At 39.7% G+C, this 27,536-nt stretch overlaps 1 protein-coding gene across 1 annotated transcript; it reads left to right on the top strand.

Annotated features, from left to right (window-relative positions):
* Positions 1 to 1,098: 1,098 nt before the first annotated feature.
* LOC132164113 (protein ALTERED PHOSPHATE STARVATION RESPONSE 1) lies at positions 1,099 to 27,536 on the top strand. The gene is made up of 6 exons (XM_059574537.1): positions 1,099 to 1,362; positions 2,665 to 3,810; positions 4,030 to 4,104; positions 12,615 to 12,829; positions 17,392 to 17,615; positions 26,479 to 27,536. The coding sequence occupies exons 2-6, from the start codon at positions 2,718 to 2,720 to the stop codon at positions 27,161 to 27,163; spliced, it is 2,292 nt and encodes a 763-aa protein (XP_059430520.1). The 5' UTR covers positions 1,099 to 1,362; positions 2,665 to 2,717; the 3' UTR covers positions 27,164 to 27,536.

Below are 27,536 nucleotides of genomic sequence, written 5' to 3' on the forward strand. Positions count from 1 at the left end.
GTATTTTGTCTTTCATTCAAGTCATTTTCAATTTGAATATATATATAAGGGAAAACGTATAAGAGGGAGGTGATGAAGTGACCATGGCCACCAAAATCCATTATCAATAAATTCATAAAATTCTTTTCAACTTTTACAAATTTTGAAATTATCATATTTAAAGTTCAGAAATTCTAAATTAAGGGTATCAGAATTTCAATTTCTTTAAATTACCCCTAATTTCGTTAGGATTTTTTTCGATAATTTTTGTCAAAATACCCAAAATATCCTTATTTTTTTTATTTTTTTAAAAAAATTACAAAAATTAACGGAAAATCTTTTTTTTTTTTAATTAAAAAATTTGATATATTAAATTGAGATTTTTCAAGTTTAAGGAGATAATTACAAAAGCGATAAAAGTTCATAAGGGTTAAGTAAAGTTTCTCTTAAATTTATTTCATTTAGAAACAATGTTTTTAACTTAGAATTATCACATAATGCTGATGTGACCGGTCTCGACTTACTCTTGAATTAATCATTATTAAATAAAACTTAATAACTAATTATCACAGTCACGAAAGTATTACGAAGTAACAATATTGTATAAATCATTACTCTTTCTTTAAATTGCTCGTACTATTCACGATTATTATAAATAGTTGCGTGTCCAAGTTTGGTACAAAAATGATAGAAAAAAACAAACAGAAAAAGAGGACTTTGATTGACTATTTACCAACCATTCTTTGGCTATCAAGTATTACTTGGAATCTCAATAATCAAAAGAATGCTTGCTTTAATGTGAAAGTTAAAAAGGCTGGGCCTCCACGTCTTCATGTCTTTCTTTAATGCTTAAGTGCTGTTTGTTTGATCCATTTACTTTTCCTTTTTTTCATTTTAAGCGATCCAGTTACTTTTCCTACCACCAAACAAAACATTTTAATAAGATTTAAAAAAAAAAAAAAATAATTAATTAAAAAAAAAGTCTAACCCGGTCTTTCTATTTATTTACTTTTATGTAAAAAGTCCGCCGCCCACCTTCCATTCACAGTAAGTTACCGTACCATGTTATGTTCGCACTTTCACCGCCGACGATTGCGCGTGGGACTCACGCGCTACTTTCCGGAGAAGAAAGTGGGGTCCAGAGTCCACACACAGACACACGGATTTGATGATGTGTGTCTCTCTTATGTGCCTTTTTGCATGGACGCAGCCACGCCAATGGGTCCATCAGATTCGCTCTCTCTCTCTCTCTCTCGCTCTCGCTCTCGCTCCACTGAAACTCATGTGCTGGTCTCGATGATTCGCTGATATTGTCATCTGGGTCTTCTCTGAAATCCAAGCTCTATCCGTACAACTTTCATTTGAACTCAATTCAATTCTCAGGTTCATAAAGTCCCACAATTTGTTTTTGTCTTTTTATTTTTTATTTTTTAAAAGATTTCTACTTCTTCATGCTGTTGTTTTGTGTTGGATTTCGATTGAATTGCTCTACTTCTTGACTTGTTTGGTTGGATTGTTTTGTTGCTGTTTCCTTTCTGTTCATTTGGAACTTCTTTGTGCATGTTCAACTGCAGAGGCACTGATTGGTATATTTGGTCTTCTGGACTTGAATTTTGATCTGTTCTAACGGGATTCTGATTTACCGAAATGGGTTGTATTTTTTTTTAATGATTTAATACACTCTGTCTCTTTATTGCGGTTGTTGTTGCTATTATTATTTGGAATTAAACAAGTAGAAACCGAGTTTTTTTAAATTTTCTGGAGATTTCATGTTTAGTAACTTATGTTGGTAAAGTTCTCAAGCTAGGACTATTTACGAATATTCATAGAGATCCCTCCCCCCCTTGGCTTTTCTTCTTTTCTGGTTGAGTTTTTGAAATTAGCGTCTTTTGAGTTTGTTCCCTCTTTTCTGTTGGTTTCTGTTATGTTTTGGTATAAAATTAAGGCTGCCTTAACATTTTCTCTCATTCTTATTCTTATACTTAACTGGATCAGTTTTTGTTTAAGGGGCTTGGATTGGTTTTCTTGTTTAACATTGAGAACTAGAAACTGTTACCAATTATGATCTTGTATGGCATTTACATTTACCAATGTTTCGTTTCTGGAAAGAATGAGGAACAGCAAAAGCAAGTCGTTTTCTTGTAGTACTTCCATTCTTACTAGATTAGTTTGAAGAGTGAATTGTTCTTCTTCTTCTCGTTGTTTGTTGTGGTTATGGTGCCAATTCATTATTATGGATTTATTTTGCAAATCTCTTGTATGCAGTCCTGTTTTCTCTGGTGTCCAAATGGAAACTTTTTTTAACATTTTTTTATTCGTACTTCTAAAGTTGCTGTTAAGAATTGTCGTTCTGTTCATTTGCTTTCCACAATTATATATTCAGAATCTAGTTTCTCGGTGCATGAACCTCATTTGTGTTTTTTACTTGTCTTGTGGTGATTTTCCCTGGTGTATCAATCTCTTAATAAAGAATGCGTGTGATGTTGGGCTAGTGATTGGTTGAAAACTATTGAGGATGATTTGTGATGTTGTATTACCTACCCTGGTGTATCATCTGTTGTTGCAATAAAGGGAAGGTGTCGAATTGTTAAAAATGTGGTTGTTCTCTAATTTTATTCTGTTCGATCTATTGCTACATGACTTTTGCCATTTCTTTACTATTCTTGTTGGTGAAAATTTTTTCAGGGAGAAGCCTGTATCCTGATGTCCTGATTACCTAGTAAGAGTGATATATAGCAATGGGGGTATCAAGCTCTAAAATAGAGGAAGATAAGGCTCTAAAGCTATGTCGTGAAAGGAAGAAGTTTGTTAGGCAAGCACTTGATGGCAGGTGCTCACTAGCTGCTGCTCATGTTACATACATTCAGTCACTTAAAAAAGTGGGAACTGCTCTAAGGAAATTTGTTGAACCTGAAGCTCCTATAGAATCTTCTTTGTATACTTCTACCAGTGCAACGCCAGAGCCTCTTGCTTTAACTGAGAAGTCCTTCTCTCAGTTCTCATTTTCTTCCCCATCTGCATCCCAACATGTAGATGTGACTGAAACCGTTTCTCCATCTCCTTCTCCTCCAAACTCTAGTCAGTTTCAGGCAAATCATATGAGATTCAGGGGTACTTCATACGAGAAGATTGAAGAAAAACCTTCGTTACCTGTTATAGGAACAGTGACCTCGTCCAGTACCCTGCAGAATACTACACCTCATTCCACTGAAAGACCTGAAACATCCCCATTCGAAGGTTCTTCACTCCCACCTGGAACTCGACCATGGGATTATTTTGATCATGAATTTTCTTTTCATGACGAGAGGGGAATGAGCCAAGGTTTGGAGAATGCAAATGATATAGGACGGTTTAGAGAAGAGGAGGGAATTCCTGAGCTTGAAGATGAAGATGAGAAGGCTTCTTTTCATGGGAGTGAAGAATCTCAGGATTCAGAAGAGGAGTTTGATGAGCCTGCGACAGATACTCTGGTCCGTAGTTTTGAAAATCTTAATAGGGTTCATGATCATGCTGCAGATAATTCTTCACCTGGTATACCTTCTGCACGAAACGTAGCTTCAGAGACTGAGTTCCTGAATGGGGAGCAACACCGGTCCCCATATTTGTCACCATTAAGAGCCACATCTAATGTTGTTGCTCTTCCTACTGACACAAATAAAACACCATTAAAAGAAGATTGTATTGAGAGTAAGGTTGCCTCTAAGGACTTCTTTTCAAGCATTAAAGACATTGAGTTTCTCTTTATAAGAGCTTCTGAGTCTGGTAAAGAAGTTCCAAGGATGCTTGAAGCAAATAAGTTGCATTTCCGTCCAATATTCCCGGGGAAAGAAAGTAAGATCTCTCTCTCTCTCTCTACACAACTTATTGTCTCAGGTACCTTTTTTTACTCGTTTGAACTCTCCTGATTATTGGCAACTACGATTTCATAAGAAATTTATGTACAATATCAAGGTTCAGGACATGCACCCAAAATAACATAGGAAGTTATATCATATTTCTTATCTTGATGTGTGTTGGTAAAATTTTTAACAAGAGAATGCTCTGTTGTAGGAAGTGGGTCAGTGACATCTACTTTCTTGAAGGCCTGTTTCTCTTGTGGGGAGGACCCAAGCCAAGTTCAAGAAGGTTGGTCTGCTTGTCTTTTTCTTGCTTTCAGATTACTTGTTTTATGTCACAGAGACACCACAGATCATGCTTGGCACCAATGTTCCAGGATGTCTAGCATAGGGATGAGTTCTTGGTTGCAGCAACGTTTGAGCAACTTTCTAGAAGCCTTTTATGCTCCATAGGTTCATTTATAATTATATTGCTACATAAAAGATGCCTGTCCTGATTACGTTATATAGTCTGCAGCATGTAGAAGCTCATGCAACTCATGCTGCTTCGACTTGTTCATTATTAGTTTGACATAACTTGGGATTATGAAAAGTTATGTTGGGTTCCATTCAATTGGAGAAATATGCATTGATCGTTGTCTTACTACAAGAACTAATTAATCCATGCTTCTTCTGTTGGGATTATGTATAAAACATAGTGGGAAAATCCCAGGAATAGCATCACGAAAACATTGCAAATGATCACGCAAAAAAAGAAGAAAAAAAAAAAAAAAAAAGAAGCAAGGGAAGAACCTCACCAAGCAAGTCGGCTACCTCTAGGAACAAAGGGTGGATTGATTCTCTTGCCCCTCACAAAAAAACGTGTAGGGTTAGGCTTTTGAGACCTCTAAACCTTCTCCTCAATTCTGATTAAGAGACCAAGAGTGTGGGCTTTAATGCCTTCACAAGCTCCCTTTAAATAGGCTCATGTCTCCTAGTGGTAGTATTAGGTTCCCAAGTCAAAATAGGACTTGAAAACCCTAGCCACCATACTACACATACACGGCCACTAGGGGAATTATACTTGTGTAATTAGGTCAAGCTCATAAGGGTAATAATTTGCTTGAGGAGGGACCTAGAGGGAAAATAAAGCTAGTTCCAATAGGCCTAGGACACTTGTCATCTCGTGACTTGTCCTAAGTTACTATTAACTACAATTAATTCATCTAAATAACTGTAATTCCGCTCTAGTATTTATTTTGATTATTCTTTTTTTTTTTTTTTTGATAAATAATGTATATTCAAGGAGAAGGAGAAGATGATCCAATGTCTCCTCACTCCTTTTGCACATACAACATCTGTTTGTTACAATCACCTGTCGCTTCCTGAGGTTATCTAGGGTCAGAATTTTGCCCAAAGCCGCCGACCACACAAATAAACTCGCCCTCGGAGGAGCTTGTGTTCGCCACACACTCTTCCAAGGGAAACCCCTCCCTTTAGTACAAGCCAAGGAGGTGTAAAAGAGCTTGACCTTGAAACAACCTCTTTTGGAAGATTTCCACCACAACCTATCTTCACACCCTCAACTCACTCGAGCAGAATGTAACACCTGAAAAAAAGAGGCCAAAACATCCACCTCCTAATCGTGAGCCTCTCCAGCAAAACTAACATTCTTCTGATTAAAGCCACCCAGCACCTCCAAATGATCCGCAACTGAGGCGTCCTTGGCACAGGCAATGCTGAATAAGCCTGGGAAAGCTGTCTTGAGAGCCGTATTACCACACCACAAATCATGCCAGAAACGAACCCTAGTCCCAACCCCCACCTCAAACTGTGTAAACCCTTTGAAAGTGTCCCACCCTTTCCAAATGTTCTTCCATAACCCCACCCCAAAAGATCCACCCAGCTCCAATGAGCACCACCCTCCCCACACACTTCCAAACTTCGCATCCACCACAGCCCTCCACCAAGTATCTCCCTCAACTCCATAGCGCCACAACCATTTCCCTAACAGGGCGCGATTGAACACCATTAAGTTTCTGATACCCAAACCTCCCTCCTTAATCGGAGTGCATACCTTCGACCACTTCACCAGATGGTACTTGAACTCTTTGTCTAGACCTCCCCATAGAAAATCCCGCTGCAGCTTCTCAATCCGCTTAGCAATGCTAACCGGAATGGGGAAAAGAGACAAAAAGTTGGTTCCTTTTCCGAAAATTAAAACAAAAGTCTGGCATGATATTTGGTGTGGGGAAAATTCTTTGAAGCATGCCTTCTCATCCTTGTTCAGTATCACTAGACATAAAGAAGGTTGGGTGAAGGATAACTTTATTTGGAGGAATGGGGTTGTCGGGTGGAATGTCATTTTTTTGCGGCCCGTATAGGATTGGGAGATGGATATGATTTCTCCTTTCTTTGATCGGTTATACTCTTGCAAGATTTCCATAGGTACTTTGGATCGTATTCGCTAGTACTTGTCTAAGAAGGGCAAGTTCGAGGTTAAGTCGCTCTTCAAGGCCTTGTCCGATTTTGACCATGAGGTGTTTCCTTGAAAAAGCGTTTGGCGTACTAAGGTGCCTTTGCGAGTGGCTTTTTTCGGGTGGACTGCGGCCTTAGGCAAAATTTTGACTGACGACACTCTGCGTAAGAGGAAGCTAGTGGTAGTGGAGTGGTGTTGTATGTGCAAGAAGACCGGAGAGTCAGTCGATCATCTTCTTCTCCACTGTGAGATCGCAAGTGTTCTTTGGCATACTATTTTTGATCGGTTTGGGTTGCATTGGGTCATGCCTTGCAGGGTGAGGGACTTGTTCGATTGCTGGTGGTCGGGAGGACGCTCTCGAAGCGCGGTAGTGTGGAAGATGATCCCTCTGTGTCTTATGTGGTGTATTTGGAATGAAAGAAATGCTAGATGCTTTGAGAACTCCACTAGGACTATAGAGGAACTGACTCATCTTTTCTTCTTTACTCTTTACTCCTGGACGGCCGCTTAGCTAGCTCATTTAGGAATTAGTTTCTCTGATTTCCTTTTTCATTTCTCTCCCTTTTAGGTGCTCTCTTTTTATACTTCCCTTGTATGTGGGTTGCTCCCCTCTGCGCTTTTGTTATATAACATTATTACTTATAAAAAAAAAGAGAGACAAAAAGTAAGTAGGCAAATTGGCGAGAGTGCTCTTGATTAGCGTGACTTCCACCCTTCGACAAATACAACCTTTTCCACCCGGCCAACCGACGTTCTAACTTCTCGATAACTCCATCCCAAATATGCTTAGCCTTACAAGAGGCCCCCAGCGGCAACTCAAGATACTTTACTGGCAAAGAAGCAACCCCACACCCTAGAATACCGGCTAACCTGTCCACTTGCTCCACATTCCCCACTGGAATTAACACCGACTTGGCCAAGTTAACCTTCAACCTGGAAGCAGCTTCAAAGAGCAAGAATAAACTCCGCAAATAACTTAGCTGGTGGGCAAAGCATTGCAAAAAATCAAGGTATCATCCGCAAACAAAAGATGAGAGAGTGTAATATTACCAACCTGTAACCCTTCTATAAGCCTCTCATTAACTGCCGCCGAAATCATCCAACTTAAAGCTTCCATCACAAAAACAAATAGCAGAGGAGACAGGGGGTCCCCTTGTCTCAAACCCCTGGAACTGCTAAAGAAGCCATTAGGAGAGCCATTGATCAGAATTGAGAACCGCACCGAAGAAATGCAATGTTCTATCCAAGAGCACCAAATCCCGCCAAAACCACACCTCTTTAGCATGTATAACAAGAAGTCCCAATTCACATGGTCATAAGCTTTTTCCAGATCCATTTTACAAATAACCCTTGGCTCCCCAGATCTCAACCGACTATCAAGGCATTCATTAGAAATCAAGATAGGATCTAGAATTTGCCTACCCTTGATAAAAGCACTTTGGGACTGGGAAATAATCTTATCCAGAACAACCTTCAATCTATTAGCTAAAACCTTGGCTATGATTTTGTAGATACTTCCCACAAGGCTAATTGGCCGAAAGTCTTTGAGATTGATAGCGCCGGGAACCTTTAGAATAAGTGAGATGAAAGAAGCATTGAGGCTCTTCTCAAACAACCCTCCTGCATGAAATGCACTAAACACGTTCATAACGTTCTCCCTCACAACCTCCCAGCAAGATTGGAAGAAAGCCATAGAAAACCCATCGGGGCCCAACGCCTTGTTGCCATTCATTTTAAACACTACCTTTCTAACCTCGTCCTCTTCGAATTCTCTCTCCAACCAACTAGCCTCCACCTCCGAAATGGAATCAAAGGAGATACCGTCAACCACAGGCCTCCACTAGCTTTGCTCCGAGAAAAGTTTATGATAGAACTCAACAACGTGCTCACTAATCTCGGAGGGATCGGACGAGGTGTTATCCCCAATCATAAGAGTATCCAAAGCGTTATGTCTTTTATTAGAGTTGGCTATGGAATGAAAGAATTTGGTACACTTGTTGGCTATTAGAGTTGGCTAACTCTCGAACCACTTCCGCCTTCCTCATAACCTCCTCCACATCCAATGCCCTAGTTTCTTCGTTCACATCCAACAACCGAAGCTCTTCAAGAAGCATCCTCTTATTTCTATCAATGTTGCCGAACACCTCCTCATTCCATGTCTTCAAATTCAACTTCAACTTCAAAGCCTTGAGCTTACAAGCAAGAACAAAGCTCGGCGTACCTTGGAACACATGGGAGTCCCACCATTGTTTCACTAGGGCCACAAAACCTTCCGCTTTAAGCCACATATTTTCGAATTTAAACGGCCTATTCCCCTTTGACACCTCCCCTAGCTCAAAAATGATTAGGAAATGATCCGAGCACAGGCGGAAGAGCCTCATCTGCCTAACCCCAGGAAACCGGGCCTCCAACTTCGGGGAAATCAGAAACCGATCAATCCTTGACCACAGAGGGGGATCATTAGATATTGACCATGTAAACGAACCCCCAATCAGGGGAAGATCCATCAACCCTTGTTCAGAATAAAGTCTGAAAATTCCATCATGGCCGAATCTAGATGGGCTTCACCTGATCTTTTGCTAGGGAACCGAGTGACATTAAAATCACCTCCAATACACCACGGCATGTCCCACCAGCTTATAACACCAGCTAATTCCTCCCAAAGGAGCCTTCTATCCCTACTGAGGTTTGGACCATAGAACCCAGCAAAAGCCCAAACAGAATGATCCCCAATATTCCTAAAAGACACCACCAGGGTGTAAGTCCCCACACAAACATTGACCTTCTCCACCACCCTGTTATCCCACATTATCAAAATACCACCCGAAGCCCCGCTAGAATCCAAACAACACCAATCCACATGACTCCTCCCTCATAAGCTTCGAACTATATTGTGAGACATACTCCGAACCTTGGTTTCTTGAAAATAAACAATGTCTGGCTTCCAATCTCTGAGCAAATTACTCACCCTCAAACGTTTGTCCTTCTTTTCAACACTCTCACATTCCAAGAAAGAATGCTTAGCTTCATGAGGCCACAATATGCCCCCTCCCCTTTCTATTGCCACGACTAGAGCTTGCACTCCTAGTGTCATAATTCATCGAGCACTCCAAATTCCTAACCTCCCTCTTGCCCTTAATGCCGCTACTCGAATTAATAATCATCGCATTATTCCTTCGTTCCTCTTCCAAAAAAGTCAAAAGCACTAACAATTGCAGCTTGTGACCCATATACGAAATCCCCACAATCGGATAAATCTCATTAGCACATTGAATGACCCAATCCGAATAGCCCGTCTCACCCCCAGCCGTAGGACCATACCTATTCAGAGGAGAAGGCCCATTAATATCAAAAGGAACGGGAATTACGTCTCGTGTCTCAACCCCCCTGCCACCCTTTCCAATAGATTGGCCAGTTTCACACATTTCCCCCACTTCTGAGCACCCAGTTACCATACTCAGATGAGCCTCATTGAGCGGGGGGTAATGCCTAGTATACCTAGCAAAGCCTCCTAGATTCTGAGATAAACCCAGCCCTTCACAAGCCTGAACCCCTCCTTGATTCCCCTCACCATGCGACCAAGGCACCAAATCCCTAGCCTCGATCCCTGGAGGAGACAGCGCCAAAGTCTCCGGTGATCGACACAGTCTCTGGCGACTAGTAGCTTCCTCCCCACTAACCATCGACTCCGTCTCCAACGCAACTAGAGGATCACCGGTCTTCAATCGTGACCCCTCACCACTAGAATTCTTTCCTGGCGCAACCTGCTCTGGGTCGGCGGTAGGAGCTACCGGTGAATGCTGCTCCTTCACTATCTTTGTCGAGTCTGCCGATTCTGTGACCACCAGAAGCTTTGCCGAACCACTCTGAGGAGCTCCAATTGCTCCTCTCGTGATCTCACCGTCGGGAATAACTTCTGAAGCCTCCAAGCGAATTGCCGGGACGTCGACAGGGACAACCGCAACTGCCGGTGACCTCGTCTCCAAGCACGTGCCTCCTCCTGATGACGACGCCCCATGGTCTCCGATCAAACCCAGTTTCCGATCCATCAACGAGCCGCTTGTAATCGACGGGTGAGAAACATGCGTTCTCTCTTCGTTTGACCCAACATAACCCCGGCCCTCCTGGCCCATACCGGAGCCCGCACTAGTTTTACGCTTATACACAATAACCTTCCTCTTAGCCTTTAATCCTCTCGTGGGTCGTATGCCATTTCTGTCAGCCCACACCTTCCCCTTAAGTGCACTTCCCTCACTCCCGGATTGAGCTAATCCTAAGCCTCTCTCGGGCCTTGGACCGTGCCCAGCAGCCCATTTTTTCCCCTTCAGCTTGCCACTATGTCTGACATATTGGGCTAGATCACCACCCTTTTCAACCTGCTGTAGCCCATTGTCCTCCACCCTTATAAGAGCCATTTCCAACCTGTGAAGTCCCACGTCTATTTCCTCTTTCAACCACTTCAACGTCTCTCTGCAGTTCCGGAGCTCAAGGCTTACATCAGCATGGGTCTAATTCTGACACTCACCAACCTCCCGTCCCGTCAGCGCTTGTACAGTGTCATCACTCGACACAGGTGCTCTCTCCCGCGCTTGTAATCTACTCGCCGGAGCCCTAGCCTCTTGGACTTCTTTTCCCTTGCTTTTCTTCCCCTCCGGCAGTTGACTATCTTCATCCTCCTGACCCCTTGGTGTCCTCGCCGGAATCTGGGTCCCCTTCCTTGGCATCGAACCTGTTACCCCTGTGCCTGAAACCTGCTTCTCCATTGCTGATGAGGACTCCTTCAACCATCTGGGCACTCGCGCTACAGGCCCTATATATGGACCAAAACACTCCTTCGCCGGGGATGCTGACAGACCCACAACCTCGGCATAACTCTTCCTTTCCTTCCCCTCATGCATCTTCTTTTCTTCCTTAGCACCTTGAAGGGACGATCTTGCTATACGCACTTCCGAAATAAAATGTTTCCAACCTTGCCTGAATCGTCCTTCTGGAATGAGGACTGAACCGCACCTCCGCCTCCCATCAAACTCCTCTAATGTTAGGAAATACCCATGCCTATTGGAACGACGTTGCGCAATGAACCGTGGGTAACCCGCTCTGGACTGATCCCAGAATACCTCTGAATTGTCCACTGCCACCATAACCTCCAGATTGCGCTCTAACCACTCTAACTCATCCTTCTTGATGAACATAGACTTTTGCTTCCCTTTGCTCCTCTCGAAAATCCTCACCCCCAAAGCCCCTGCCTTCACCACCAGTTCAAAATCTTCTCCCTCCCGCCATTCTGCCACCACCCTGCATTAAGAAGATACCTCACGCGCCACCCATGCTCCAACACACCCGACTAATGGTTTGTGATGAATAAAAGAGAATATATTCCTATATAGTCAGTACTATTTGACATCTTCTGTCATAACAATAAGTTCATGTAAAATAGAAAAAAGAACAGTAAAGTAGATTTCATTCAAGAAGTTTGTAATTCATTTGGAACTTCCAAATAGATTTCAATTAACAGCTGTTGTGTTTATGTAGGAAGGAAGGTGAAGATTTGTGTGTGGGATGGTAAAGAAATGAAAATTTGTTTCTTGCATGGAAGTTAATTTCCAATTGAATATTCTATTTCGCAAACTTTTATAATGAAAATCTATATAGGGAAATAAAGAAGAAGTACTTAGTTGAGAGGATTCCTCTTATTACAAAGGTATTAAGAGCTTGAAAAGCGAATAGGAGATATGAGTAGTAGGATACTTTATGGAGTTGTTGCTTTCCCAAAGAAATCCTCGAAAGAGATGGCACCCTGCATGGCTAATAATACGGGATATGGGAGATTGGTGTCATGCACATTAGTGCCATACAAATTTGACTACTATTCTTTTTTTATTTCTATTTTTTTTTCTTTAAGGAAGGATAATTTATATGGATCTCAGCTAACAGTTTTATCCACTTGATAACTTTGCATAATCTATACAACTATTTTTGAAAATTAGCTTGTCAAAATACCATCAAGGACCTGATTTTTGCCCTTTTGCCACTTCAAAATCTAAATGAGTAAATGAGTAACTAAATCTTCCTATATGATCCTCAAGAGAATGTCTTGATTGGTCCTTTAATGTTGACTTTCATATAGTCATGTGGACAACAGTTCTCCAATCTGCTATAAAAGGTTATGGTTGTAATACTAAATAGCTAGTTTGATGGTTCAAATTTGCTGTGAATAGAATAGCATCTTCTTCTTTATAAAAATAATGAGTTATTATATCATTTCTCCCTTTCAATTAAGATAATTCTTCATTTATTTTAACCTTGATTACTCAGCTAATCCTTTTGTTATGTATATTTAGAGCCTGCTCAAGATTCCATGAAGTACTTAACTTGGCATAGGACAGCATCATCTCGATCCTCTTCTTCCAGGAATCCGTTGGGGGCAAACTCAAAAGACGATATGGAGGACATTGCTGGCAATCTCTTTGATAATATCTGCATGATCTCCAGCAGTCATGCCTCAACCTTGGATAGGCTATATGCTTGGGAGAGGAAGCTTTATGATGAAGTTAAGGTACTGTTGATCTCACACTAGTTAAAGTGATATAATAGTTATTTTCTTCATCATTATTATTACAACTATTGATATTATCATTTTTTTTTGTGAATGGTTAGCTAATAGTTTGTTTTGAATCAATCGTTTAATGCTTTACCCATATTATTTTGGATAAAATACATTTTGGTCTCTCAAAGTTTAGGTTTTTTTGACATTTGGTCCATATAAGTCTAACTCAGAAAATTCATCCCTAAAAAGTTTCCAATTGTTGTTAATGAAGTCCTTATGTCCAACTTCGTTAATTAAGTGCCATTAAATGTCACATGAGCTGCATGTGACATCAAAATGATGTCGTTTTGGCAAAAAAATTTACGGAAGAAAAATTATGAGGGAAAACACTAGTTGAAAAAAAGGAAAATAAAAAGAAGAAAAGTCTTAGCAATGCCTTTTTTAGACATTATCGTCACTTTGCCCCCAAAATGTTTGACGAAATGTCTGAGCCTTGCTCTCTCTCTTCACCACTGCTCCTCCTTACCTACTTGTTTCACCCAATCCGTTACCAACATTGGGCCCTCACTTTCTCTCTTCTTTTATGACTAATTCAAGAAGAAAAGAAAAAGAATAGAGAAAAAAAAAATTGTCTTACATTTTGTTGTGGCGAAGTAGGCTTCGCCACTTTCTTTTTTCTTTTTCTGGTTAGGTATATCTCTTATATACTTCCTGTGTACTTGGGTTGTGCCTTTGCACTTTTTAATGAATTTTGATAACTTATCAAAAGGAAAAAAAAAGTGTAGGCTGTGGCACTTTACTAGCTCTTGAAAGCATGCTATTGCAGCCTGAGGCTTGTTTACTCCTCCCTAGTGGCAGTGACCTTCCCAGTCCCATTGAATGTAATTCTAAATTCTAGTGTGGTGTGGTGATGAGTATAGGGTCCTGTGGGTCCCCTTTCCCATCACCAAAGACAATGCAGATTAAAGTCTTTACAAACTTTTAGATAGTCTCATCCTCTTTGGCACTTCAATCAAAAAATGGTGTTGGCCTGCATTTTTTTTCTTAATTTTGTTTTTTGGGGGTGGGGTGTTGGAGAGGAGGAGTGGAAGAGGAACAGGGTGATACAATCTATCATGGAGTAAAATATTCTCTTAAAATGAAAATTTATTTTGGATGAGATGGAGAGAGAAAGATAGAGATATGAGGTTGGCAATGGTGATTAGATTTGGTGGTAGCACCCTCTTCTTCCCAATGAAATTTTTTATACCCAATCCCTCCCTAGGAACTAGGATACAAACAGTCTTCTAATTTACCAGGTGCGTTTTGGGTTCCTTGCCTAGACCTTCCCAAAGACGATCTCTCTGAAGGCACTCCAATCTCCTAGCTATTCCTGCTGGTAAAGGGAAGGGGGATAAGAAGTATGTAGGAATACTGGATAGCATACTCTTGATGAGCATAAGACTTCTTCCAACTCCATTTTCTTGACTACCCCATTCCAAATGGCTTTTGATTTGAACGGAGCACATAGAGGGAGACCCAAGTATCTCAGATGAAGGGGAGAGATGTTACAACAGGGAATACTGGCCAGCTCCTCAATATGCAGAACCTCCCCTACAGCGACTAACTCAGATTTTTGGAGGTTGACCTTCAATTCTGAAATGGTCTCAAAACACAGGAAAATGTGATCCAAATTAAGAATTTGATCATCATCTACGTCACATAATAAGTGTATTATCTGCGAACAGAAGAACCACCTCTACAACCATAATAGCTTCTTTTTTTGGAAACCGAATTGCCTGGATCCAGTTCAAGCAGTGAAGGAGTCATAAGCGAAAGACCAATGACTTGTGAAACCTTATTCTCTTCCTTCGATTCCTCAAATGCCCCTCCCCTGTTTTGCTTACTCCATGGCTTAGCTGGGCTCTCCAGCAGAGACCAATCCTCTTCTTCAACTCGCTATATACAAATCAAAAAAAAATATTAGAAATTCTAATCCCCAGAAACCCCAGGAAAATTTTAGCCTTTTTCAGATTTTCAAAAATCACCAATGTTGCTTCCGAGGCTGTCTTTTTTCTTGTAATCGCAGGTGGTACCGTTGCTCCAGAGCTGAGCAGAGCTCATCTAGTTCTTCTTGTCAGCACTATTGATTTCCGTTCACTGCATTGCCTCCTCCTTCAACCTGCCAATAGCTACATACCTACCACATAAAATTCAATAATACTAAATAAACCCCATAAAATCAAAAAGAATAGAGAGGGAGAGAAAGAGAGAGAACCCACCATCGGTTAAGAGAAGCATACAGAGAGGAAGCTTGCATTTGAATGCTTCGATCTTCCTCCTTTCATCTTCCAATCTTTGCACACAATCATCAAGCTCTTACAGTTTCTCGGAACTTATAGATTTCTATCTTGGTGCGCTTATTGTAGTTTAATTAATTGATTTATATGCAATAATAAAAGAAGAAGAAAGAAGAGAGAGAAAGTGTCAGTCAAAAAAGGAGGAGACCCAGAATGAGGGTTTCCACTCCACTAATGTCTCATTTATATTAGTTTAGGAAAGATACAATTATATAAGTATCCTCTAACATAATAGAGACTAATTACATATAAATACTAATACAACCCAACCACACTCTCCCTTAAGTTGTGGCAAAGATATCACACATACCAAGCTTGCTTAAGGTTGTGTTAAAAATGCTATTTGAGACCCATTTGTCCAAGTATTATCAGCGTCCATACGGATCAAGACTTTCCAGTTGGTGGCTCTATTTTTATGAGGATATAGCCTGCTCTGTTCTGAAGTTGATTGAGAGAGAGAGAGAGAGAGAGATTGGCAGTCGAAAAAGGACGAGGCACAGAATTAGGGTCTCACTCGACTAATGTATTGTTTATATTAGTTTAGGGAAGATACAATCATATAAGCACCCTCCAACATAGTAAAGACTAATATATAAATAAATATGAATACAACCCAATAACATAATTATGGTTGTGCAAGCATTGTTCCTGGTAGAACACAAGGATGCCCTCATGTATTTATATGCATTTATGAGGTTAGAACTTAACAATTTCAATTATCCTATGTGCATTTATGTCCATATTACTGGAACTACTACTGCATTTAGACAAAACCAAATTCTCATAATTTAATTACTGGTCCAGTTTCTCTACCATACCTTTTAATTTGCCCAACAATTTTTAACTAAAATACAATTTTCCTTTCCCTAGAATGTTTGGATGAATGGAATCTGTGACGAGAGTTCATCTAACTCACATATTTGATAAGTAGATTAAGGTTGGATGGGATATTTCAAATTGTTATGTATAGCAATTTGTTCTTTTTAAATAATGAATTGAGTTGGTATTCATTGACCAAAAGTTGCACTAACCTCCTTGTGCATTGGATCAAAGTGTAATCTTTAACTTTTGCATCTAAGCTAACAGAAGATTTTAAACGGGACAAGCATGTGGTTTAATAAAACAATTATATGAAGACACATCATCATCATCATATTTTACACTATAAATGCACACTTTTTCTTCCTTCTGATTCTTCATAATTTCACAATGAAAAAAAAGGAGGGGGAAAAAACTCACACAAAACCCAACCAGATAACCGGAAAAAGGTCCATTTCCTCTAACTGGTAGATCTTTCTCTGCCAATGGTCCCTTGGGCCCAGCATAAAATCCCTGGACAGCATGTCAAAGAAATAAAGGGCAATCAAAATTGAATATTGACCTGAAAGTGTGATCTCAGTTTGCTGTGACTTTTAGAACTACTCAGATGATGAGTTCCCAACAAGTTTGAGCTAAATTTTAATCTGAAGCCTCAAAACCATTTTGTTGTGTTAACTTTGTCCCCACATTTTAGGAGAGAGAACTTGTAGCAGATCTGCATCGTTGGGGATGATTCCCTGTCCTTGTTTGAAGTCAATCCCCCCCACCCATGGGCCAGCTCCTCAATGGCGGCTTGGATCTTTTTCTGATCTACTACACTACCTGACCCTCTTTGATTTGGTGAACATTTAGAGGGAAATAATTTTTAAAGTACATAGCAGATTTTGTGTTGAAAGTAACCTTTTGTCCTTCAACTTGGAGATTCAAATGTTCAGCAAATGCAGCGTCAGTGGCAAAAGTTCAATATCAGTTAATATATAATTGAACTGCAATGCCAAAACAGTTATTTTAAGATAAATTCTTGCCTTTTTCTTATTACTTTTTTCCTCCTGTGTACTGTTCCTAATTCAATATATGTTGTCCACTATACACCTACTGATGAACAGGTACCCTTGGAATACCCTAGTCTGCACAAGGGAAAAAGATATCCAGAATATTGCTAGGGCCTTGTAAATCTAGAGGACTAGAGAAATGCATAAGGTGTAGAACTTGTTCTACATGATGCATCAGCTTTTCTGATCTGAAAGTCATACATAAATCGTTGTCTAACATATGTTGTTAAATCTGTGTTTTATGAATGTGAAGTGATAGGTGCCATATGTCTTTCGAAATGTTGTAGGATCCTTGCGTATTCCCTGATAATCATTTTTGTTTTTTTTTTGGTCAACTTATAGAAAATTCTCTTGATTTCAGGCTAGTGAAATGGTCAGAAGGGAGTATGACGTGAAGTGTAAATTTTTAAGACAACTGGAATCAAACGGGGAAAGCTCCTCTAAAATTGATAAAACTCGTGCAGTTGTCAAGGATCTACATTCAAGAATCAAAGTTGCAATTCACAGAATTGACTCTATTTCAAAGAGGATTGAAGAATTAAGGGACAAAGAGCTCCAGCCACAACTTGAGGAGTTGATTGAAGGGTACGTGCTTGTTCTGTCATTATTACTTGATTTACACAAACATTTAATGAGAGAATTGAATATTGTTATGAATACCAATAGTCCCTAGGTATCTGGCATATATGCAGCTAAAATAAATTTGAAATTTTTTATGTCCATTACTTCGGCTATATTTTGTGACTTGACTCAACTCAACTAAACCTTAATCTGAACTAAATGGATCTTCTATATAGATCCTTTTATTCCATTTGGCCTTATTTAGGGCTACGTCCTCAGTTACCTCTTTGATATTATCTTTTCCTTGTAACTTCTGTTCACGTCCTGTTGGGTCTCCTTTTTACTCCTTTTGCTCTTTTTGCTTCTTCTAGGCTAGTGTAACTACTCTTTCATAATTCAACTATATTTCATGACAATATATGAAAATCAATATGAGCTTGCTTGGACCTTTGACCTTAGTTGGCAATGACTGATTAGTGGAATTATTTGCTCAACTCTCTACCTGTATCTCTAAGAATTTAGTCAAATAATGGGAAATATAATCGTAATGCAACAATAATAACTTGATGCACTGATTTAAGTTCAATCAAGTGTTATCTAGTTGAAATGATATATAATTGATAACTTTGTTTGTCTCAAAATAAATGGCGTGTTTTCCTTTTTAGACTATCCCAAAATACATGAAAGTTTTCTAAAATGAAAGTATTTATCTATGTAATTTTCCACATTGTCCATAAATTGAAACCATTGTCTTTATCATTTGGAAAGCTCAGTCCCACACTCTACTTCAATGATGGGAACAACCTCCGTGCTCCGGCGCTCCAGTGAACAATAGTTCTCACCTTTTTTGGCCTATATATGGACAATTTTGGAAGATTTTGTTTCAGTACCATTTCTAAACTATCATCTAGCGTGGGGCGAATTGTAGATCGAGTCACTCATGAGATGCATTGATTTATAAGTAAACTAATCCTAAATATCTACCTCTTTGGTCCCATATTGTTCATCTAGAGTAGAAAATCCAACTTCTAAATGCATATCACTTAAAAATAAAAATTTGCTAGTTTTCAAAACTACCTCCATAATTTAACGAAAAGTATGAAAAAGGTATTGACTTTTTAAATAGAATATTGGGTAAGTTGGGAGTATATGTTACTGAAAATTGTATCTCCATTTTTTCTTCTTTGATACTCATTGGTTTGACTTCATAGAAGATGATCCTTGTATCAAGCAATATAAATGCCTAAATATGATTTAAGAAATTAAATAAGTTTTAAGAAATTAGATCCTTGTAAGTGTAATTCCTTGGACATGTAGCATGTTATAGGGTTTAGGGTTTGCATGAAAAGAAAATAGAAGAAGAGGCTCTATATTTTTCATGTAGCCTCATATATATATATTGTAACATTGAATACAAAGACGGGCAAGTTCGAGGTTAAGTCGTTTTATAAGGCCTTGTCCATTTCTAATCAAGAGGAGTTTCCTTGGAAGAGCATCTGGCGTACTAAGGTGCCTCAGCGGGTGGCTTTTTTCAGTTGGACTGCGGCCCTAGGCAAAATTTTGACTCATGATACGCTGCGTAAGAGGAACATAGTGGTAGTAGAGTGGTGTTGTATGTGCAAGAAGACCGGAGAGTCAGCCGATCATCTTCTTCTCCACTGTGAGCTTGCAAGGGCTCTTTGGCACATGATTTTTCAGCGGTTTGGGTTGCATTGGGTCATGCCTTGCCGGGTGAGGGCTTTGTTTGCTAGCTGGTGGTCGGGAGGTCGTTCTCGAAGCGCGGTTGTTTGGAAGATGATTCCTCTGTGTCTTATGTGGTGTATCTGGAATGAAAGAAATGCTAGATGTTTTGAAAATTCCACTAGGATCATAGAGGAATTGACTCATTTCTTTTTCTTTACTCTTTACTCTTGGACGGCCGCTTGGCTAGCTCCTTTAGTGATTAGTTTCTCTGATTTTCTTTTTCATTTCTCTCCCTCCTAGGCGCTCTCTGTTTATACTTCCCGTGTATATGGGTTGCGCCCCTTTGCGCTCTTTTATATCATCATTACTTATCAAAAAAAAAAACATTGAATACAAAGACCAAAATACCCATATAACATATTAACCCTAATATGCTCTTCCAACACTCCCCTTCAAGCTGGAGCATATATATCATATAAACCCAGCTTGGAACAAATAAACTCTAACTTCTTCCGACACAAGGAGTTTGTAAACATATCAGCTAGCTGATCTCTAGACTTCACAAATGGTGTAGATATATCTCCACTAAGTATCTTATCTCGAACAAAGTGACAATCGACCTCAATATGCTTGGTCCATTCATGAAAAATAGAGTTAGACGCAATATGTATAACATCTCGATTATCACAAAATAACGGGATAGGAGTAGGAGCGGCAAATCCAATCTCCTAGAGAAAATGTTGTAACCACGTCAATTCACCAGCAATATTAGATATTGCCCTGTATTCTGCCTCGGCACTGGACCGTGCCACCACCATCTGTTTCTTACTTTTCCAAGTTACCAAATTAGCACCCAAGAATGTACAATATCCTGTAGTAGATCGCCTCTCTGAGGGAGAACTTACCCAATCTGCATCAGTAAACCCTTCTACCCAGAGGTGTCCATTCGGTCTATTCAATATCCCAAGGCCAGGAGCTCTTTCAAATATCGAATAATACAGGTAACAACTTCCCAATGTGAAACCTTAGGAGCCTCCAAAAATTGACTAACAACACTAATTGCATATGAGATGTCTGGCCTAGTAATAGTAAGGTAATTCAACTTTTCAACTAAACGACGATACCTATCGGGATCTTCAAATAATTCCCCTTCATATTTTACTAATTTATTATTAGGATCCATTGGAATGTCAACAGGATGAGCACCCAGAAGACTTGTCTCTTCTAACAAATCAAGTACATATTTTCTTTGGGATAAATTGATACATGTTTGGGATCTAGCAACTTCAATCCCCAAAAAATATCCTAGTTTTCCCAAATCTTTTGTATGAAACTTCTGTTGTAAAAATAGTTTCAATCGAGCAATGCCTCCCGAATCATCACCTGTAATCACGATGTCATCCACATATACCACAAGAAGACTGTAGCCTGCACTTGTATGCAAGTGAAATGCTGAATGATCTATCTAATATCGTTGAAGACCAAACTCCATAACTGTTGCTGAGAACTTCCCAAACCATGCCCGTGGAGATTGCTTGAGACCATACAATGCCTTTTTTAACTTACAGACACAACCCTAATACTCCACTTGAGCAACAAACCCAGGTGGTTGCTCCATATAAACTTCCTCATGTAAATCCCCATGTAAAAATGCATTTTTGACTTCCAATTGAAATAAGGGCCAATCAAGATTAGTAGCGAAAGAAATAAGAATACGAACGGAAGAGATTTTGGTAACTGGAGAAAACGTCTCATCATAATCAATACCATATGTCTGTATATGGGTTACCAAACGAGTTTTCAACCGTTCAACTGAACCATCAGGATTAAACTTACCCGTGTAGACCCATTTGCAACTAACAGTCTTCTTAGCAGGTAGTAATGGAACAAGCTCCCACGTACCATTATGATGCAAGGCCTTCATTTCCAATTCCATAGCTCGCCTCCATCCAGAGTCAGATAAGGGATCATGCACTGTCTTTGGACTGGAAACAACAGAAAGATGGGAAATAAAGCAAGAATGGGAAGGAGATAAAGAACTAGTGGATACAAATTGATTGATAGGATGTTTAGTAGTGCAAGAACGTATACCTTTCCGTAGGGAAATGGGCAAGGAATCAAATGCAGGTGATAGCGGATCCGAAGATTGGGAAGGATGATGGCGGAGGTGCAAGAGCTGATGGGCGTGGCTGACGTGTATAAACCTGGAGAGGAGTAGGTGAGCTTGGAGGCAACACGACAAACTTAGAGAGATATGGAACAGGCAGCAGAACAAATGTGGCATTGGGCTCAAGGGTAGATGCTTCGAAAGGCGCATCAACAGGAAAATAGGAAAGAGACTCAACAATATGACATCGGCGCTAGTAAAGTAGCGGCGAAGAACAGGACTATAACAACGATATCCCTTTTGAGTTGTGGAATAACCAAGGAAGACACATTTAGTAGAACGAGGATCAAGTTTATCATAACCAGGACCCAAATTATGAACATTGCAAACACACCCAAAAACCTTTAGTGGTAAGGCAAATGGGGGGTGAAGAAGAGTATAAGACCAAATGAGGAGAAGCACCATCTAAGACCGAGGAAGGCATCCGATTAATGAGATTACAAGCGGTGAGAATGGCGTCACTCCAAAAATGTTTGGGGACATGCATATGAAATAAGAGACAACATGCAACATCCAATAAATGACGATTCTTATGTTTAGCCCCACCATTTTGTTGTGGAGTGAGAGGACATGAGGTTTTGATGGATAATGCCTTTAGCAGACAAATAAGAGGCAAAAGAACTAGATGTGTATTCTTTAGCATTATCAGAACGCAAAATACGAATTTTCTGAGTAAATTGATTCTTAATCATATTACGAAGGGTGGAATCGAGAAGATAGAACGTCGGTTGGCCGGTTGGAAAAGGTTGTATTTGTCGAAGGGTGGAAGAATCACGCTGATCAAGAGCACTCTAGCCAATTTGCCTACTTACTATCTGTCTCTTTTCCTCATTCCGGTTAGTGTTGCTAAGCGGATTGAGAAGTTGCAGCAGGATTTTCTATGGGGAGGTCTAGGCGAAGAGTTCAAGTACCACCTAGTGAAGTGGTCGAAGGTTTGCACTTCGATGAAGGAGGGCGGTTTGGGTATTAGAAACTTAATGGTGTTCAATCATGCCTTGTTAGGGAAATGGTTGTAGCGTTATGGAGTTGAGAGAGATGCTTGGTGGAGGGCTGTGGTGGATGCGAAGTTTGGAAGTGTATGGGGTGGGTGGTGCTCATTGGAGCCGGGGGGATTTTTTGGGGTGGGGTTATGGAAGAACATTTGGAAAGGGTGGGGCACTTTCAAAGGCTTTACTCGGATTGAGGTGGGGGTTGGGACTAGGGTTCGATTCTAGCATGACTTGTGGTGTGGTGACATGGCTCTCAAGATAGCCTTTTCAGGCTTATTCAGCATTGCTTGTGCCAAGGACGCCTCGGTTGCGGATCATTTGGAGGTGCTGGGTGGTTCTAATCAGTGGAATGTTAGTTTTGCTAGAGAGGCTCATGATTGGGAGGTGGATGTTTTGGCCTCTTTTTTTCAGGTGTTACATTCTGTTCGAGTGAATCGAGGGTGTGATAATAGGTTGTGGTGGAATTCTTCCAAAAGAGGCCGTTTCAAGGTCAAGCTATTCTACACTTCCTTGGCTCGTACTGAAGGGAGGGGATTCCCTTGGAAGAGTGTGTGGCGAACAAAAACTCCTCTGAGGGCGAGTTTCTTTGTGTGGTCAACGGCTCTGGGCAAAATTCTGACATTAGATAACCTCAAGAAGAGACAGGTGATTGTGACCAACAGATGTTGTATGTGCAAGAGGAGTGAGGAGACGGTGGATCATCTTCTCCTTCATTGCGAGGTTGCTTATGCTCTGTGGTGTGCCTTTTTCGGTCGGTTTGGGTTGTCTTGGGTGATGCCGAGTCGGGTCTCAGAGTTACTTGTCTGTTGGTGGTCTTCGGGGAGGAGGGGAAGTGCCGCGTTTTGGAAGATAGTGCCCACTTGTTTTTTTTGGTGTTTATGGAGGGAAATGAATAATAGGTGTTTTGAGGATTTAGAGGGGACTTTGGAAGACATCATAACCTCTTGCTTGCATACTTTGTATCTCTGGACCGTTGCGCATATCTATCCGGTGTTGATTAGTTATGATGATTTTCTTGTTCGCTTTTCCACTTCTAGTTAGATGATCCCGTTGTATACTCCCAGTGTACTTTGGGACGCTTTACGCTTTTAATAAAACAGCTTATTACTTATCAAAAAAATCATATCACGAAAAATTTGGAAAACATAAAATAACTCTGAACGATTTTTCATTAAAAATAACCAAGTCATACGGGAAAAATCATCCACAACGGTCACAAAATAATGAAATTTATTGGACGTGATATTCATAGAACCCCATACATCAGAATGAGCCAACTCAAAAGGACGCTAAATCCGACTAACAACTCTTGACGGAAAAGAAACACGACGGTGCTTACTAAGCTAACAAGCCTCGCAAGACACAGAAAACTCATGACGAAGACTCGGGACTTTTACAAGTGAGCCACACCCTTGTCCATGTTGTGTCCTCATCAAATACGATACTTCTTCAAATTTATCCAATACTTAATAAATGACATTTATCCATATTGTATCCTCATCAAAACAATAACTAAGTGAGCCACACTAGGAATGCTGATTGTTTTGGTACATAGTATGGGGTTTGGGATTTTTTTTTTTTTTTTGTAAGTAATTTTAATATCATTAAATGAGTAAATGGGCGCAATCTCTAGTATACAAGGAGTATGTAAGAGAACCTCTAATTTGAAGAAAAAGAAGAACAAAAGTTCAAAAACTCTGCAAAACTAGAGACAAGCAAACTATGATGTGCAAATATCCAAGTATAGAAAGTGTTGAACATAATCTTTAGCAACTCTATCACCAGAGTCTCTACATCTTTAAAGCCCCGGGCATTTCATTCTTGCCAAAAGCACCACATTAAACATATTGGAGCCAGCCTCCATACTTCCATAACTATAACACACCCCACCTATCATTCCCAACTAACCAACAAATCGATCACCTGTCTAAGCATAACCCACTCTACACCAAACAGATTAAGAATGGAACTCCGTAACTCCCTTGCTACTTTACAATGAATTAATAAGTGATCAATAGACTCCCCACTCTTCTTGCACAGCAACGCTGCTCAACCACCACAACATTCCTCTTTCTCAAGTTATCTAGTGTCCACACAAAAAATGCCACCTGCAAGGGAGTGTTGACTCCCGATATACTCTTCCAAGGAAAGAAGATCCATTCAGACTAATTAAGGACTTCTGTTCAAACTTACACCTTTTGGAAGGACTCCATCCAATTCTATCCTCATATCCTTGTTTTAGTTTGAAAGAATACAAACTCTTAAAGTAAGATACTATCACCTCCATCTTCCGATCCTGAACTGGTTTAGTAAAAATTACATTCCAATGAATTTTCCCTTTCTCTAAACAGCAAGTTATCCACCACCCACACATCCTTTCTCTGTGCAATACTAAACAAATCCGGAGAAGACACCCTCAACGGACTATTCCCACACCACACATCATGCCAAAAACTAACCTTTGACCCATCACCCACCTCAAATCTAACAAATTTTGAAAATGTTTCCCACTCCCTTCTTACATGTTTCTGAACTCTCACTCCAAAAGTCTCTATTACCTCCTTAGAGCACCAACCTCCCCTAATACTATCATATTTAGTCTCTATCACCAATCTCAATAGTGCCTCTTTATCTGTAGCGTACCGCCGCAACTACTTTTCCAAAAGGGCTCAATTGAATTGAATCAGGATTTCTATCTCCCAACCTGCCTAATTTTATCAGAGTACAAATCCTGCCCAATTCACTAAATGAAAATTAAACACATCCCAATATCACCCCATAAAAATTTGGTATACTACTTATCACAGAACATGCAATAATAGGTATAGACTTATTTATAACCTATACATTGTTTCGCTAGAAGTTAAAAAGTGATATAGCAAGTCTTCCAGCTAAGTTTATTTATAATTTTTAGCTTGGTTCCACTAAAAAGTTTTATGACATATGTATTAGAAATTAGTATTACCTAAAATTGTTGTCTTTAAAAATATAAAAAAATAATGGAGGTAAAGGAGGGAAATATCTAGATCCCTTAAAAGTTAGTATGTTGGAATGAAAGTCTACCATGTTTTGGATTGACATCTCCTGGAACTGGATTCGCAAGTCTGATAGTGCCTTTTGGTAACTCTGTAGTGGATACATCTTGGATGTTGACCTTTTTCTTACGAAATTCAGTGGGACAACATGTAGGTTATGCCCACTTACAAATACCAACATAATACCAATAAACTGGTGTTTCCAATTTTTTCCCCCTATGATTGATGCCTAAATTATCTGTGTGATTGATTCTATAGGTTTGTATGGTTTGGCTCACTTAAAAACCTATAACTTCATGGAATCCTATCTCTACCTATTTCTGAGGATTAAAATTGGCATTTCATTGTATAGTTTTAAGGGCATTAGAGAATATATTTATGTCATAGGATCAAGTTTAAATTACATGTAATCTAACTTTTCATTAATATTACACCACAAAATAACTTACAATCAAACTAATATTTTGACAATCCCATCGTTGGATAAATGGGCTCTATATACCAAGATGCACACCGAATTTCATGTCAATCAAATATCATTTACTATCAAACCCAGAAACTCATGTATTTTTTAATATTTTTAAAATCTGAAAAACTAAACTTTTGAACATTTTATATGTAGATGAAATAGCTTTTAATCTATAATCATTGTGATATTTGGCAAGCATAAAGATTATAGTGGGGTATGCAGTCCAGCTGTGGATTTGTCAAAATAGTTAACCAATGAAACTTTTTTTAGGTATGTATTATTGACAAAAGTTAAGGTGGGTGTATCTTGGCATATGCTCGGCTCATATCTGTCACAAATGTGTTTGTTGTTTAGCCTTCTAACAGATCACAAAACAGTATAATCATTAACGAGTTCTCAGTTTTTGGGTAAACAGTTAAATGTCTTCAAATGTTGGTGCTTACATATTTCTCACTCAATTATATACATGTCTCCCTGATTTGGATTATTTTCTTAGTGCTTCACTTTTGGGCTTCATCGGCTTCATTCTCTACACTGATTTCAGGTTAAGGAGGATGTGGAATGTGATGTTTGAGTGCCACAAGCTCCAGTTTCACATCATCTCAGTAGCATACAACAATGGCAACACCAAAATCTCTATACAATCAGAATTACATCGGCATGTCACTATCGATCTTGTGAACGAACTCAATTCTCTGTCATCAAGTTTTGCAAAGTGGATTGGTGCTCAGAAGTCCTATCTGAAGTCTATAGATGGATGGTTGTTCAAATGTGTCCCTGAACAAAAATCTTCCAAAAGAAAAAGGAGGAGGCCAGAACCTGGAGATTATAGATCCAAGGGCCCTCCAATATATGTGACCGTAGGTGTCTGGTTGGATAAACTTGAAGCCTTGCCTAAGCAGGTTCCAGATTCTATAAAGGAGTTGGCTGCTGAAACTGCCCGCTTTGTACCACGTCAAGAAAGGAACCAGGGGAAGGACAAGAACCATCCTTATGTACCATCCTGGGAGGCTGATAATAAACGTGATTCAGAAAATTTGTTGGTAGATGAAGCTTCGGAGGACTGGATTTCTGGTTTTGATCGTTTTCGATCAAGCTTGGTGGCATTTCTTGGTCATTTGAATAACTTTGCAGATTCTTCTGTGAAGATGTATGTTGAACTGGAAAAGGTTATCCAAGGTGCTAAGAGTCGCTATGAACAACCGAAGTCTCAGTCACAAGTTTCTTAAAGAGGAAGGATACAGAGAAGAGGGAAGAACTGAGTCACACACTCAAGCTCAAATAAAATGGTGTTTTAAGATGCCAAGAACACAAGAAGAGTTTCAGATAACAGTTCAATTGGATGTAGCATTTGTATATGGAGAGAAGAATAAAAGGGTATTGGTTTAAACACAAAATAAAGGAACTGGTAAAAAAGAATTTCATTTGGAGATGTTATAAATGGGATGGTGATTGTAGGTGAGCTGCAAGAGAGTTGTTTGCAAAGGAACAGAACTTGTACAGTTTTTTTTTTTTTCTGTGAACATAGGAACTCTGATATATCCCACTCTGAATTATAGTTAATAATTAAATAAATGTGTTTTGGGATTCTGTTGATCCTTA

This window comes from Corylus avellana, chromosome ca10, assembly GCF_901000735.1.
Source record: "Corylus avellana chromosome ca10, CavTom2PMs-1.0".
In the NCBI taxonomy this organism is placed as follows: domain Eukaryota; kingdom Viridiplantae; phylum Streptophyta; class Magnoliopsida; order Fagales; family Betulaceae; genus Corylus; species Corylus avellana.

Coding starts and splice junctions, on each gene's coding strand:
- LOC132164113 (XM_059574537.1), top strand. CDS start 2,718: ATGGGGGTATCAAGCTCTAAAATAGAGGAAGATAAGGCTCTAAAGCTA. Junction 3,811..4,029: donor AATATTCCCGGGGAAAGAAA/GTAAGATCTCTC, acceptor GCTCTGTTGTAG/GAAGTGGGTCAGTGACATCT. Junction 4,105..12,614: donor CCCAAGCCAAGTTCAAGAAG/GTTGGTCTGCTT, acceptor ATGTATATTTAG/AGCCTGCTCAAGATTCCATG.